This window comes from Babylonia areolata, chromosome 21 (assembly GCF_041734735.1).
Source record: "Babylonia areolata isolate BAREFJ2019XMU chromosome 21, ASM4173473v1, whole genome shotgun sequence".
Lineage (NCBI taxonomy): Eukaryota > Metazoa > Mollusca > Gastropoda > Neogastropoda > Buccinidae > Babylonia > Babylonia areolata.
Genome location: NC_134896.1, coordinates 47,962,181 through 47,979,283, shown reverse-complemented (window position 1 = coordinate 47,979,283; position 17,103 = coordinate 47,962,181). Strand labels below are relative to the sequence as shown.

General features: G+C 41.7%; 1 protein-coding gene across 5 annotated transcripts in view; it reads left to right on the top strand.

Moving 5' to 3' along the window:
• LOC143296287 (uncharacterized) overlaps positions 1 to 11,386 on the top strand; it is a 14,735-nt gene extending 3,349 nt beyond the window's left edge. For 3 of the 5 annotated variants that reach the window (XM_076608136.1, XM_076608134.1, XM_076608137.1), the window contains exons 3-10: positions 1 to 70; positions 322 to 460; positions 2,650 to 2,868; positions 4,326 to 4,450; positions 5,459 to 5,570; positions 6,995 to 7,246; positions 8,882 to 8,997; positions 9,873 to 11,386. The exon at positions 1 to 70 is cut by the window's left edge and continues 412 nt beyond it. In XM_076608136.1, coding sequence (XP_076464251.1) covers positions 1 to 70; positions 322 to 460; positions 2,650 to 2,868; positions 4,326 to 4,450; positions 5,459 to 5,570; positions 6,995 to 7,246; positions 8,882 to 8,997; positions 9,873 to 9,977 — 1,138 coding nt within the window. In that variant the 3' untranslated portion in view covers positions 9,978 to 11,386. The remainder of the gene's footprint in view (positions 71 to 321; positions 461 to 2,649; positions 2,869 to 4,325; positions 4,451 to 5,458; positions 5,571 to 6,994; positions 7,247 to 8,881; positions 8,998 to 9,872) is intronic. The other 2 variants (XM_076608135.1, XM_076608138.1) reach the window with 2 other exon arrangements.
• Positions 11,387 to 17,103: the final 5,717 nt, after the last annotated feature.

Sequence of the window (17,103 nt, the reverse complement as noted above, 5' to 3'; positions counted from 1 at the left end):
CAAAACAGGATTTCTTCAGGACCTTGTGGAAGATGTGAAACATATCCAGCATCTCTCTGTTGAGGCGTTGGTGAGTTTACACATATGTTGTGTGCATGTGGGTGTTGACGAAGTGTTTGTAAACATGTTTTTTATGTGGTTTCGATGCCACTGATAAAAGTGAAAAATTTTAATAGTAAAAAAATGTTCAAATTTGACAAGAATCTCAGAGCGAGCGAGCGAGCGAGCGAGCGAGCGAGAGAGAGAGAGAGAGAGAGAGAGAGAGAGAGAGAGAGAGAGAGACAGAGAGAACGCTATAGCTGATTGCCATCTGTGCAACAGGTAAGAGGTGACGTGTTCCTGTTATCTGTTGGAACGATTCACAACTGTTGCCAACACAAGGAGACTATCGCAGCGGTCAGAGAGTTGGACATCGTGCCCCACATCACACCCTTCTTGACCAAACGAGGGGACAACCAATGTGAGTGACGAGCTTACGTGTGACGTACGTGTGTACTTTAGCAGAGTTAGAATGGGAGACATTAGAGTAACACCAAGCACAGAGCACGGGACAGATGACCCAACTGATAATACCCACTAGCTGCTGTGGCAAAGGGGTAAGTGTTTTGTACTGGTGTCAGGAAAGAAGTGGGTTCAAAGCCAGTCAGATGCAAATATTGTCTTATTTTTCGGGCTTTCTAATACTCAGGGTCAAGTGTGCCATCTTTGCGATACAAGTTGCATCGCAAAAGGGAAGACTGGTACCACACAGTGAAGATCGATCAACTTGATGGAAGCGTCTTTGGGAGTGTTGTTCATATTTCCTGAACATTGTAGATGCATATGTCTAATAGGCCCGGGTGAACATGGAATACGTGAAAAAAGGAAGCTCAGAGCTTATCATTGCCACATCGACCCAAACAAGAATGAACCTCCATAGCAGCAGCATCGTTATCATCATACTCATTCATGAGAAGACGTTCCCAAATTATGTGCTCTGGTATCCTCAGATGCGGTGTGTAACCCTCTGGCTAACTTACGTTACAACTCCCAATATAATGCTGGCACTGGGAGTGCGGCAGACGAGCCGAGGTGCTGCTGTGTTTGGGCAATTTGAAATGGGTGGCATGAAAATAACGCCAGCTAAAATGGAACAGAATCAAATAAACTAAATTAATGAATAAACAACAACAGCAACTGCTACTACTGCTACTACTGATGTAATCATAAAAGAAATAAATGCTAAAACGCAGAATATTTTTTCCAGGACCAGTGTTTGGCAGTCACTATGCAGTCATCTGTGAGTATGCGTGCCCCTTCAGAGTCCAAACGCTGAAATGCTGAAGCATACAGATGGTTGTTGGTCACGAATGGGATGGTAATGCCGACTGCTCAATTTCGTTGTTCCGGTGTGGATCCAAGGCACAGATGACAGTTGTCGAATAAACTTTTTTCCTGGTCAGTGCACACCTGTTCATCTTCATCACCCGTTGGTCTTCTTTCACCCATTTGGATGATAATTTATGGCAACTCGTCTTTGCTTTTGCGCTTGTCAGTTCGGGTCTGTTGAGGACTTCTTGATTCGGTCGTACCAGTTTATATTATGCATATGAAGGTAGAGACGGCTCTGTTTGTTTGGCGTACTTCTGGAGCAGTGATGGTGGCACTGAATACCTTCAATGCACACCTACGCTACTTCACACCTTCAGTTTGGGTGGAGAGGTGACTGTCCATGTGCTTTAGCATGGAGCAATGTCTGGGTGGCTTTCTCGATCCTTGCTGTAACCTGTTTGTCGTGGGATGGGTGATTGAAAGCGCCGCTGAGTTAAGCATATTTTTCAGTTGTGGGAGAAAACTCCTATTTATTTCAGAGCTGATTGTGAGGCTGAATAGTGTGGATGCTTTTGAGTGTGAACTGACAGTTGTCTGGGCTTTTGTTGTTGTTTTCGTGGGCCACAAGGGCACAGTTGTCAGCAAACTGTGCCTCAGTGACGCGCCTCACCACTGCCTTCGGCATTATGTATGTATTTTATAGCCATTCCTGTCCGACTATGGCCCTCAGAACAGCAGAAGAGGCAACTGCTGCCTTGACTATCTGGACTAGAATTTGAGTACAGTGGAGAGTGTTTTGTCCATGTTACATCCCCAGTCTCTCGGCCAAGGTTGTCGGCGTTGGGATGGTCCCCAACGCAAACTAGCCCTCAAGGCTGCAGCACTAAGAGCCAGTGCAATCTTGCCTCCTAGTTTGAGAGTCATGGTCATCCACAAAAGACTGTGCTGTAAATGAACTCCCATTGCAATGGGGAAACCATTGATCATACAACTCTCATTTTGCTGTTGGACATCTATACATTTCCAAACGCACTCAGCACACACACACACACACACACACACACACACACACACACACACACACACACACACACACACACACACACACAGGCAAAAAACAAAAAAAAAAACCAACGAAACAAAACAACATCGCTGGTATTATTCTAATAAACAGGAACGAAGATATTTACTCATTATATTAGATCAGAAGAAGTATTTCATATTATGAAGGTATAGTTCGTATAATCTCAATTGTCTTTAATTCTAGACTGTCGCGTTGGTGTTCTTTCCTCAAGACGACGGGAAGCAATACGTTGACGGTGAACTCATTTTTTCCAGTGATCCGCTCGATTGCAGTGGCAGTGACAGCAAATGTGATTGAAGACGACCAACTGCATCTGCTGCGTCTGGATTCACAGTTGATACAGTATTTTATGAAGGTTCTCCAAGATGCTTTGAACGGAATCGAAAAGTGCCAGTGGGAAATCAGAGAAATACTTTTTGATCTGTATCTCGTAGCCAGAAATGACTTCAGCAGACGATTGATGGTAGCTCAAGGTAAGTATTCACAACTTACATAAAAGGTGAAACATACGCTGTACTTTGTCAAAAACAACAACAACAACAACAACAACAACACACACACACACACACACACACACACACACACACACACACACACACACACACACACACACACACACATCTGCTGTAATAAATCCTTGTTGATTGACTCTTAATGGAGCTATACGAATTAAATCTGTTTATCTCTCTGTCTATCTATTTTCATTCATTTATTTGTTTATACCAACATGGTGTTAAAAAAGAAAAGACATATCGCTGTTAATTTTTTTGTAAAACAGGTCCAGGAAATGTTTGCTTTTTGAATTTGTCCCCTTTCTCTCAATAATGGAAAGCCATCCATTTTGGAGAGAGAACACAATAACTGTGTTTCATTGTAGTTGTTTATATTGCATAAAGAAGAAGAAGGAGGACAAGAAGAAGAAGATCATGATGATGATGGTGATGATGATGAAGGAGGAGCAGGAGGAGCTTAAGGGGGAAAGAGTGTGTGTATACAAATCAAGCTCAAATTTAACAACAAAAAGGATGAATAAAGTGCGAACCAAGTGTAAAAGAAAGAAAAAAAAAAAAAAAGGAAAAAAAAAAGAAAAAAAAAGAAAAAAGAAAGAGATATAAAAATGTGAGCCAAGTGTACACAACAACATATACTGATTTCGTATTATCATTGTTCATGCAGTTTATGTTATAATAATGTAAACCATATCATGTACTAGTTTTGTATTGTTCATGTTATTTCTATAAGGAAGGGTGGTAAAAAGAGACTGTAATTCCTTGACTGCATGCGATATCATGATATTTCGAGACAATGAACGCTCGCCAAGGAGTACTTTTTGTCATTTACACCTTGAACCTATTGACTAATCTACTCATATGAATTCATACACATGGTAAAACTATGGCTTTAACATAATTCTGTTATTACCTAGTGCAAGAACGCTGACAGGATATCTAAAACTAACCAACGTTTGACGTAAATGGGGATTTTTTTTTTAAGGAAATTCTGGCATTCTGAGAGGTTTGAGGTAATGGGATTTGTCTCTGAATACTTCTGTCTGATTATCTTATATTCTCCCTTTCATGAGCATGAAAATATTTCGAAATGTTCATGAAAACAGTTTGAAATATTCTTGGAGATAAGATTATAAAAAAAATCTTTAGCCTCAGGAGCTGCATTGGCCTTAGGATTCTCGATCATTCCTCTTACAGATTTCAAAATATCTCATATCTGATTCTACCTTTTTTTTTTGATCAATCGTTCTTGTTGAAGACGCATTATTAAAATTGTTTCCTTTTAAAGTTAAAAGATAATAAACACATGAATGAGCTGTATTCAAACCTGTCAGCCTCGTTAATTTAATCAAGATGTACAATAAATTTTAAAATATCATTAGTTTTATTGGACAATGCATGCTTTTTCGTGGCATATACAGGAATGCTGAGCAAGCTGCATGCTATTTTGGAGCCCACCAGGAAACGTCCAGAAAAAGAGAAGAAAGATGCTGTGGCCCTGATCCATCGTCTGATCGAGGACCCCGTCAATCTTCATATCTGCCAGGCAGGAGACTGGTTACCATTGTGCTATTAGCCTGTCTACTTCTCTCTCTCTCTCTCTGTCTCTCTCTCTCTCTCTCTCTCTCTCTCTCTCTCTTTCTTTCTTTCTTTCATTCTTTCTTCCAGTCTTCCCTTCTTTCTTCCAAGAGACATTGTAAATTACAAACAAGCAGCTTACAGGTCAATTCGGTAACATGACCCATCCATCCTTTCATTTACTTTCTTTACTCTATCTCTCTCTCTCACTCTGTGTGTGTGTGTGTGTGTGTGTGTGTGTGTGTGTGTGTGTGTGCCCAGAGTTGACTTAATCAAGATTTTGCACCTTTTAAATATCATTATTAGTAGTAGTATTTTAATGTATTTATCGATTATTTTTATTTATTTATTTTATCTTATTATTATTATTTTAAAAAAAATTATTATTATAATTATAATTATTATAATTATTATTATTATTATTAAAATATTTTTAATATACTTTTTAAAACTTTATTTATTTTATTTTATTTTTAATATGATTTATTTTTATTTTTTATTTTATTTTATTTTATCATTTCATTTATTTATTTATTTTAATTGATTTTTTTTCTCAAGGCCTGACTAAGCGCGTTGGGTTACGCTGCTGGTCAGGCATCTGCTTGGCAGATGTGGTGTAGCGTATATGGATTTGACCGAACGCAGTGACGTCTCCTTGAGCTACTGATACTGATACTTACTATCTTTCCTTTCATTTTTATTTTCATTTCTGTGACGTGGATGAGATCTCCGATCTCTTCCCCCCATCTTAATCATAGTATTCTTTCTTAATGCAGCATTGGTCTGTTCTTCAGAGAGACATAATATTCACATTAGCCATCTGATTGCCTTTGAAATGATGCTCGTCACATTTTGGTCGTGCTCTGTCATCTTGTAGACACGATCTTATCGTCATTACCATCATCATCATCATCATCATCATCAACAATAACAAAAACAACTACGACAATAACTTACCGAACCGATTCTGTCACAGAACTATCGGGAACTGGTAGGACTTCTGAAGGACCTTGCACAGAATGGTGCTGACAAGACAGTGGAAGAAGTGCCTGAAGTCTTGGGAAAGTTGGAATGCCACAACAAAGAAAGTGAGCACAAATTCTGTGTGTATTCTTGAGTCCTGCCCTTCCGTTTTGGAATCAGTATGGCCTTTGCATTGCAATGTGTTGTGCTGTGTTGTGTTGAAGTATATTGTTTTGTGTAGTGTCGTGTCGTGTTGTTTCGTGTTGTGTTGTGCTGTGCTGTACTGTGTTGTACTGTGTTGTGCTGTGTAGTGCTGTGCTGTGTTGTGTTGTGTTGTGTTGTACTGTGCTGTGTTGTGTTGTGTTTTTTCGTGTTGTGTTGTGCTGTGCTGTGTTGTGTTGTGTTGTGCTGTGCTGTGTTGTGTTGTGTTGTGTTGTGCTGTGCTGTGTTGTGTTGTGCTGTACTGTGTTGTGTTGTGTTGTGCTGTGCTGTGTTGTGCTGTGCTGTACTGTGTTGTGTTGTGTTGTGCTGTGCTGTGTTGTGCTGTACTGTGCTGTGTTGTGTTGTGTTCTTTCGTGTTGTGTTGTGCTGTGCTGTACTGTGCTGTGTTGTGCTGTGCTGTGCTGTGCTGTGTTGTGTTGTGTTGTGCTGTGCTGTGTTGTGCTGTACTGTGCTGTGTTGTGTTGTGTTATTTCGTGTTGTGTTGTGCTGTGCTGTACTGTGTTGTGTTGTGCTGTGCTGTGCTCTGTTGTTGTCCATTGCATTGCACACCTCTTAAAGCGTGTCCTTCTCCGACCAGAAAATGTAGTATATTTATCTGTCGTGTGTGTCTTTTTATTGCGTAATTATTTTTTTAGCAGGATAGTCTGTTATGTGCTATCATATCCGCCCCCTGTCTGTCTGTCTGTCTTGTCTGTCTATCTGTCTGGGTGTCTGTCTCTGTCTCTCTTTCAATAATAACCGTCGCTACACTACAGCGTCACCCTTTTTTTTTTCCTGCGTGCAGTTTGATTTGTTTTTCCTATCGAAGTGGATTTTGTTACAGAATTTTGCCAGGAACAACCCTTTTCTTGTCGTGGGTTCTTTTACGTGCGCTACGCGCATGCTGCACACGAGACCTCGGTTTATCGTCTCGTCCGAATGACTAGCGTCCAGACCACCACTCAAGGTCTAGTGGAGGGGGAGAAAATATCGGCGGCCGAGCCGTGATTCGAACCAGCTCGCTCAGATTCTCTCGCTTCCTAGGCGGACGCGTTACCTCTAGGCCATCACTCCACAGCTTATTACTTGTATCGCAAAGATAAATCTTTCCTCCTTCACTCCCTCCCTATCCTCTCACAACCCCCCCTACCCCACCCTCCTCTCTCTTTCTCCCAGGTAGCAGTAGCATCATCACAACAACCACCATTGACAGCATCAACCAGAAATAGAAATAATGAAAACATTCACGACATCCTAAAAAACGATCCAGTTTCCAAACGTGTCCGCTCACCCTTCCCTCAGATCCTGTCTGGTAATGCGAGTGTCTGTAATAATAATATGTAAACAGCAGAGGATCCAGACGAACTTATCCCCACCGACCATCCACACCTTTCTGAGCTGATATCTGGCCAGACGAACCTCCTCGTCATTCTTCATATGGGGCTGGTGGAACTCGTGCTGGACAAGCTCAAGGTTTTCACTGGAGGGCAGGGTTTTGCGGCTTCTGCGCGAGGAGATAAGGACCATGTTACGAAGGTTCTGCTAGCTCTGAACGAACTGGCTGACGACGAGCCGTATCGGCGAGAGATCATGTCCAGAGGTCAGTGGTTTCTTCGGGTAGTTGGAAGGTTGTGTCCAACTTTCAGAAATAGTTACGCTGTTCTTGTTGGCGTTGGATATATTTCGGTATCTATCTGTCTATCTATCTATCTATCTATCTATCTACACACACGTGGACTGTGTGTGTGTGTGTGTGTGTGTGTGTGTGTGTGTGTGTGTGTGTGTGCGCGCGCGCGCGCGCGCGTGTGTGTGTGTGTGTGTGTGTTGTAGTAGTTGTTGTTTGCTTGTTTGCTCTTTTTTTTTTAAAGCCCTGTATCCTCTTGGTTTTTTGTGTGTTTATTGCTATCTCTGTTGCCATGAGGCACAGCCATGATGTTGTTCTTGTTGTCTGTTTGTTTTTTCATCTGTCTCTCTGAAGGTTTCTGGATCTGCCCATCTGTCAGTCTGTCTCAGCCTCTATCTTTCTGCCCCGTCAAGAGCTATATGAGATATTCCCATGCTGTATAGGACACCGAGAAAATCGCCTCCTTATTTTTTTCACACCGTTCTCTTTCGTTCTCTTTATTCCATTTCTTTCCTTCATCTTGTTCATTTCTTTGTGTGCTTTTCATTTCCGAGAATATTCTTGAAAATGTTAAACAAGTTGGACTGTACACATGAATGGCAGAGTGTTACCACTCGCATCGACAAATGAATGCGTAAATTTGTGACAATTTGTGACTTTATTTTGGGTCAAATTTCATGGTTGTTGTTGTATTCTGAGAGAATGAGGACGATACCCTGCAATAGACACTCCTGGGACGAGCGACGCCCTATCAGAGACGACTGAGGAACAGGGAGAGATGGAGAGAACTGGTTGCCAGGTCATCAGTAGTGCCCCTTAGGTCGGAAACTACTGGAAAGAAGATGACGAAGAAGAAGCAGAAGAAGTGGTTGTAGTAGTGGTAGTGGTAGTAATAATAGACAGCAGACAGCAGACATGCCAAACAGCTCAGTAACTTGCACCTGAGTTGTCACCGCAGATTCTTCCACATCAGGTGGCAGGACAAAGTCCCCGACACAGAAGCCCTGCAACGAGCTGGCCTCTGCAGCGTCTACACCCTCCTGCAGAAAGTCCAAGCCAGGTGGGCCGGGCATATGGTCAGAATGTCACACAGTCGACTGCCTAAGCAGCTGCTGTACGGAGAACTGTGTCAGGGCAAGCGCTCAGTAGGAGCGCAGAGGAAACGCTACAAAGACTGCCTCAAAATGTCCGTCAAAGACCTGCTCTGGACCATCCAGCTTGGCGCAGCAAGATCACCACAGAAGCCCGTGGAGCTGAAGCCAGGCGCATCACCGAGGCGCAACGAAATCGTGCTGTGCGAGCAGCATCCACTGCCACTACAGCACCCACTTTTTGTGTCCCACATGTGGGCGAGCCTTCAGGGGCAGGATTGGCCTCACCAGTCACCTCCAGACCCACAGCCACCGAGCTTCCATCTAATTCTTGAAAAATGGTCATCTTCGAATCCGAAGGACGAACTCATCAGCAGTAGTGAAGTTATTGTCTTAATCGTTGGGCAGGGCTAAAAATAAGCTATTGCTTGATGTCACTCCCCCACCGTCTGTTGCGTGTTTATTAAGACATTGATTTTTTTTTTAAATCAGTAATTTGTTTAAACCAAACCTCCTCCAGGTGGGATGGACATGATGAAGACTATCCTGGAAAATGGTGGAACCGCAGAAAGGACAGAAGCTGCCAGAGCTGTCCTCAAACTGACCATGGCAGAGGAGAACAGGGAGATCATCCAGGTATAATTTCTACTGTATCTGTGTTTGTCTATGATCTGGGTCTATGATTTTCGATTTATGTTCGAATCTTGTTATGTACTATCCCCCCCTCATCCCCAATATTCCTTGTAACCCCGGTATTCTATTCTATTCTATAGGCTTGTTGTGGATGCCTTGGGCAGAGTGCTGGTCACGTGTCTTTGGTTGGTTGGTTGGTGAGTTGGTGAGGTGGTTGATTTGTTTGTCTGGTTTGTAAACTTGCTTGCTTGCTTAATTAATCTACTTATTCATCCATAAATTTATCTATCTATTTTTTTTATCTGCCTAGATTTTTGTCTGATCAATTTTAAACTTCTTGTTGAGTTCTCTCCATAAATTTATCTATCTATTTTTTTTTTTATCTGCCTAGATTTTTGTCTGATCAATTTTAAACTTCTTGTTGAGTTCTCTCTCTCTCTCTCTCTCTCTCTCTCTCTCTCTCTCTCTCACGTACACTCTGTCTCTCTTTCTGGGTCTTTTCTCTTTCTTTTTATTTTATTGTTTTTTGTTTTGTTTTTGTTTTTGTTTTTTTAATATTCATTTCTTTGTTTTCTTGGTTTTCATTTTCTTTCATTCTTTCTTCTTCTTTCTTTCTCATTTTTCTTCCTCTTAATTTCCACCTTTCTTTTCTTCTTTGTTCTTTTTCCTTTTTCTTTATTTCTATTTTCGTTCATTCATTTTTTTCTCCGTCATTTATTGTTTTTTACGTTCCTCATTGTTCATTCATTTTTTCTTCTTTCCTTCTTTACACACACACACACACACACACACACACACAGAGGCTAGAACGCTTTGTCTGCAAGTGCGTACATGCATGTAAGCCTACGTGCACACCAACGTTCGTATGTGTGACACAGATCGATGCTGACTTGGCCACTCTCCTGCTGGATCTGAACGAAAGGGCAGACAACACAGACCTGACCCAGACTGTGGACAGCGTCCTCTCAGCTGTATACCAGTGACAGGTGTGCACAGTCAAGAGGGGGCGATAAGTGAACATTTTGGACAGCAACTGCACGATAAAATCAATATAGCTTTGTGAAAATTGATCTTATTCATAATTCTTTTTAGATTTAAATTTCAAACGTTGTTACATTGAATGGACATGTTCGCACTCTACGCAAGTGTATTAATCTGTTTTATTTTACTTTATTTCATTTTATTTTTATTTTGTCTTAACAGATCATTCGTTGCAATTCACGCGCGCGAGAAGCCGCCCTAGCCCTGTGTAATGATCTTGGCAAACTTCCACAAAGACAGACAGAATGACTGTTAATGGGAATTTCGAAAATTTCATTTGTTAAATGGAAATAAAGGAATCGAAAGTTTATGGTCATGTTGGTTTGTTTTTTTTTCGTTTTTTTTCTTCAAATAATCGTTTTATTTCCATGGCCATGTGAATTTCAATAATCTGTATATTTGTATATAACTTTTTTTTCCCATTTGGGGCCATTTGAATTATCTTTGAATTATCTTTTTATTTTTCATTCGTTTTATTAAATTTTCTTTGTTGTTTTCTTTTTATGTTGGGCACGTGCTGCTGCTAAAAAGAAAGTCTCTGTGCTAAAGTATAGACAATAAAGTTTGTGCATTGTGTACTATGCATTGTATATAGGTAATGCCTCGTTGCTTTCATAGTTCGGGTTGATTCCTTATATTCTTGATTTGGGGTTTTGTAGAGACGTGTCGATCGATATATCTACGTGTTGTCACAAGTTCCTGAATACTTCAGGTGCCCATCTTAAACCTACAGGTGGCTATCTTCGCTATACAGTTAGTATAGTCGTACTCATGCTGTCTTCTCCTGTCCAGATTTGTTTTGTTCGTGTTATGTATAGGCAAATTTGTTTATCTACTGACCAATGCATCACGAAATCACTTATATCAATCGCCTGTTTGTAGTTACAGTGTTACATTTTCATTTGCCATAATTATGTACACTTGTCAGATGCAGTGAAACTTTTAGATACATTTTTACTGTTTTTTTCATTGTTTGATTGCTTTTTTTTTCATCTGTACACACAAAGTTCTCTCCCCTGAACAAAATGAGAGAAAGGAACACACACACACACACACACACACACACACACACACACACACACACACCAACAACAACAACAACAACAAAACCCAAACAAACAAAAAGCTGTTGTGTATTACAAACTTTCATGACAAAAAAGGGGGAAAACACACACACACAAACAAAACAAAAACAAACCAGCAACACAAAACAACAATGTGGGGGTGAGAAGATATGAATGAGGGTAGGGTGAAGGGTTATGATGGAGACTGTGATGACATCTGGGAAGGGAGAGATGATTATCTGGAATCGATTTATTTGGAAAGTTAATTTGTTTTTGTTTTTTGTTTTTTAAGAAAAAGAAGAATGTTAGATTATTTTTAAATCTTGATGATATTCAGTTTATATTCAGTTCGGTTTTGATTTTGATTTTTTGTTAAGCCAGAACCCGATGGAATAGCATTTATCTAAATAACAGAAACTGAATACCATATCGCTTTTCGTTTATATCATTTTATTGTCCTTGTCAGTAGTGTTATTGCAAAATGGTATATATTCATAAATAAAAAAATATTATATACGAGGGTCATTCAATAAATAAGGTGAATTTTTCGGTATAAGGACTTCTAATACAGGTAGAAGCTTACTTCTTTTTTTTTTTTTCAACGTAGTCTCCCAGCACTGTCACACACTTTTCCCATCTGTGCACAAGCTTCCGTATTCCCTCAGCGTAAAAATCTTCGGACTGATGTCTCAGCCAATCGCTCACAACACTTTTGACTTCATCGTCACTTTCAAACTTCGTGCCTCTCGTGAACACTTTCAAGGGACCAAACAGGTGAAAGTCTGAAGGGGCAAGGTCTGGGCTGTAAGGGGGATGAGGGAGCAGTTCCCAGCCCAGCTCGTTGATGGTCTGCACCGTTCGGGCTGCTGTGTGAGGCCTGCATCTTTGGCACCCACCGGCAGCTGACCTTCGAGTAGCTAAGGTCATCATGGACAATTTTGTGTGCTGTCCCAACAGATAAGCTCAAAGTCCTTGCAATGTCATCCACTGTCACCCTTCTGTCAGACTGAATGAGATCATTGACTGATTCCATCACCTCAGGAGACCACTTCTGTAGGCCTTCCAGGCCTGTCTTCATCCTCAACACTGCTCCGTCCTTCTTGAAACAATTTAGCCCACTTGTAGACATTTTTTCGGCTGAAACATGTGGCACCATACACAGCTGACATTCTCCTATGAATTTCAACTGGTTTGCACCCTTCAGCAACCAAAAACTTGATAACTGACCGCTGTTCAATCCTGGAGCATGCTTCTTGGTCGGCCATCTCTGTTAATCGCCAAAACTCTCAAAGTTTTTTTTAATCTGCAAAACAAATTAAATCCATTTAAAAAAGAAGTAAAAAAAAAAAAAGAAAAAAAAAAAAAAAAAAAAGTAAGCTTCTATCTGTGTTAGAAGTCCTTATACCGAAAAATTCACCTTATTTATTGAATGACCCTCGTATATATGTTTGATTGTGACATTAATTTGGTTATACACCTCTGTAGGCCCTGTTTGAGGCCGGAGGTTTTGTACTGGGTGATGATTATTATATGGTTCACGCTCTCTGTGCTTGTTCATGTCCCTTGAAATGGGACTTTGGCTTTACTGAATAAATTTGTGTTCCTTTTGTGACCAAGCGCGCTATGCTTGCTCCAACATTATTCACGCACAAGCCAGAGCAGACGACGTTTTCCCTCCTAATCCTTGCACAGAATATGTGACGTCACTCTGCTTACATCATTTTGTCCTGGCCAGACCACCTGCTGACTGCTCGACCAGTGTCGCGTCGCGGTACGTCATTGGCTGAGAAGAAACTTGTGTTTCTGTTCCACCGTAATTAATTAATAACTCTTTTGTCGGATCAGTAAACTACTAGTATTATATACTGGCAGAATCGTCTTAATTCCATCTTTAAATCTATTCCATTTATGTTCGCCTACGTGAAACTGATTTAACGCAGTTTGTGATTTTCAGCGACGAGCTCGTTAAAACTGACCCTGTTCAGGTGACTTAAATTAAGATTATAAATTCATCTTAAATAATCAACACTTCATTTTACACTCATTATAAAGTAGGCGTTGAGCTCTTTCTTTTGCAACTTATCCGATGCAAATCGGTTCAGGAATCATTTTGAAATCTGTAACTGAACACCTTGTAACAAGCACAGTTCTCATCAGATTTCTTCAGATTAGTGACGATTTGGTTTGCAGCCCACGTGATTGTCTTTGTAGTTCGCCTAATTTGTATAAATTGGCCGAGCGGGTGATGAGTGGTCTAAACAACTCCAACCGAACAAACTTGACCTTAAGGGTGTAGACGCCAATAGGTCGTTAAACTCCAATACTCGCGATGAGTGGTCACTTCCACACCCGAGCCAGCCGCGGCCAGCACCTGCTCTCTTTGTCTCTTGCCGTGTAGTGGTCAGTGTTGTTCCCACAACAGCAACATCTCGCTACGTATGGCTGTAAGTACTAGTGTGTAGAATGTGTTGATTTGTAAATTGTATTATTTGACACAGTACTTGTGTTTATATGAGTATGTTCAGTTATTGCTTTGTTCAGTTAATTCTTTGTTCAGTTATTGCTTTGACAAGTTAGTCACAGATCGGCTATGACTGATCTAAATAATTGCCATGTCGTCATCTGCATGGAGCAGTGTTCCATTTGATTCTTAACGTCACAGTCAGTGACGTCTCTCGACACAGATAGTTTGTTCCAGAATGTTCTAGTGAGTGCGTAGAGTTCATTCACCACTTAATGGTTAAGCCATGGTGGTTCTTCACTTACTATCTGGTCTATCAGCTTGCCAGTATTATATCTAAGCCACTGATTCTCTATCTTGTTTGTTATTCAGGTATTATCTTTCACACTAATATCAGTTGTACTGCTACAGTGTTCTCAGTACTCTAAGATGTGTGTAGTATTCTGCTGTTGTGATTTCAAGATAGTGTTGGATTAATATCAGTTATTGGTCAAAACCACCTGATATGTATCAGTCTGTTAACTGTAATTTAGTTATCATGCTCTCTCCTATACAGCTTTCTCCAGTATAGTGCAACATGATAAACTGATTCATTTGAGTCACTTTGACACAGTATAAGCTTTATCTAATCTATACTGTCAGTGTACTTTCACCAAGTCAGCATCGCTTCAATCACTTTAACTGCACTATTTAAATGTGTTAGAAATGTCATTTGATGTCAGCGTTTGGTCTTCACACATATGCATTATGTTTTTGCGTATCCCAAACCCGAGTGATAGTCTTTCCATGTAAAATGTATACATGTGCTTTACTATTCACTTGTGTTGACATGTTGTACTTATGACATTTGTTTGTGTCATTCCAGGCACTGTCTTCTCTTTTTGTCTTCTTCTCATTGTCTTCTCCTAGTTGTCTTCTTCTCATTATTTCTTCTTCTTAGTCTTCTTCTTTTAGAATATTGTAAATAAAACAATAGAAAAACCCATTTGTGACTGGCCTCTATATGTTCCTGGCCTGTGCGTGGGATCTTGTCTATCCTTTCATTAAATCAATCATTTAGTTAAGTCTTTTGTGCCTTACCCCTATTAGAACCACTCGGGACACGGCTACACTTTCAACGCTCTGTTCTTCCTGTCCGGGCTTGTGTGTGTGTGTGTGTGTGTGTGTGTGTGTGTTGATGACAAGAAATATATCAACATGACACAGAAGTTCATGTGAGGCGGAATATGTATTCGTGTGACTGTCTCAGAAAGCCGCGTACATGATAACACTATTGCATCGAAAGGTCATTTGAATATGTGAGGTGATGTGGACTTTCCCTGTCATTGTGACCAGACTCAGTCTTGGAGCATATTATAACAGTCCCATGTTGTTTCTTTATAGATTAATTGATTCATTTCAGTTGCACTGTTGATGTAAAGATTTGTTATACAGCAGTACTATGGTAAGTTGATATACGTGCTTATGGTTGTACTGTTTTAACTCCATGCTTGATATGAATGTATTGCTACGTTTCGAAGCATAATTCCGAAAATTAATGTGTTTAACGGGGTTTGACACATCTGTGTTTACTATGTCAGTAGCTGAAAAACAAAACAAAAAAACACGACTGAAAGACTGACTGAGATTGTGAACTATATTCAACAGGTGAACTTATTGCCTGCACCTCGATCAGTTCACCGATCACAGGGTGATAGGTGTATATGCCCTCGTAACAGCCACACACTTATCAGGAGGTTCAATGGTATACTTCCCACAGGGTCTTCTGTATTCACCTTTTTTGTTTTCTTTTTACGATTTTATGTGCAAGACTGTGTGGCACTGGCACTCAGGGCAGCGGCCATATATACTGTCTCCATCTCTTCTTCTTCTTTTTTGCGTTCGACAGCTACGCAGTCAGGGTCGAAGTCCGAGGGATGCCACAAACTCGGACGTCCGGTGAAGATCGGCTGCCGTCCCCCAGAGCTTGGTGTTGAGGTCAACACCCCCAGGCCAGGACTGCTGCCACATCTTCTCATACAGGGGGCAGTCTTGGAGAATATGGGATGGGGTCTGGTCAGCCTGGCGGCAATCACATAGGGATGTGGCTGCCACTCCAATCCTCTTCAGGTGTGCTCGGAGGCCGCAGTGTCCTGTGCGAAGGCGATAGATGGTACTGTCTCCATGTTTCGGGGGGCGACCCGGAGTGCATCAGTGCTGGATCATGTCCTGTCACTTGCTGATGCTTTAAAATGTAAAATCGACCTCGTACTCCATACACACATGAATGGAAGAGGGATTCCCTACAGACGGAACTATGGATACATAGCAGATCTTTATATCCATTGTGGAGTGATGGCCTAGAGGTAACGCGTCCGCCTAGGAAGCGAGAGAATCTGAGCGCGCTGGTTCGAATCACAGCTCGGCCGCCGATATTTTCTCCCCCTCCACTAGACCTTGAGTGGTGGTCTGGACGCTAGTCGGCATTCGGATGAGACGATAAACCGAGGTCCCGTGTGCAGCATGCACTTCGCGCACGTAAAAGAACCCACGGCAACAAAAGGGTTGTTTCTGGTAAAATTCTGTAGAAAAATCCACTTCGATAAGAAAAACAAATAAAACTGCACGCAGGAAAAAATACAACAAAAAAATGGGTGGCGCTGTAGCGACGCGCTCTCCTTTGGGAGAGCAGTCCGAATTTCACACAGAGAAATCTGTTGTGTTAAAAATAAATACAAATACAAATACAAACAGCAGAAGTGGCTCTGTTGTACCAGTTTTTGGATCAGTCCCCCCGCGCCACGCTTTAAAATCAGTTGTCATTGACTTAGTGATATCACGGTCTATATACCTATACATACCTACATATCGGCATAAAGTGTCAAGACAGGGTCTCCAACCTCCAGGTCCTTGAGAGGAGCGGCCCGTGCCCAGCATCGAAAGCCTGCTGATCCAATGCCAACTTCATTGGACAGGACACGTTGTCCGCATGACAGACAGCAGGATCCCGAAGATGCTACTGCATGGCCAGATGAAGGAAGGCCAGCGCGAACTTGGAAGACCCTGCAAGCGCTTCAAGGACACCTTGAAGACAAACCAGGCACAAAGCCTGTGACATAGACAACGCTTCCTGGGAAACTGATGCCCTTGATCGCTCTCGCTGGAGGATGCTGTGCTCTAGTGGCACAAAGACGTTTGAAAACAAAAGAACACTGGCCATTAAGGAGAAGCGTGAGCGAAGGAAGCAGGGCTCAACTTCTGGAGACGTTTTCCCTTGCAACACCTGTGGGAAGTGCTGCGCATCCAGAATCGGGCTCTTCTCCCATATGAGGACACACACCGACAGATACGCCTGCCTGCCTACTCATCCGTCGGTCCATCATCATCATCATTATGTTCTCCCAGGTCAGCCTTGGTCAGTGACCAGTGGTGGTCTGGTGGTCAGCGACGGTCAGTGGTCAGCAATGGTCATTGATGGTCAGCGGTCATTGGTGGTAGACCTTCACGTGACCATAATCCCCCCCCCCACCCCCCACCAGAAGTTGAGCCCTGCTTCCTTCGCTC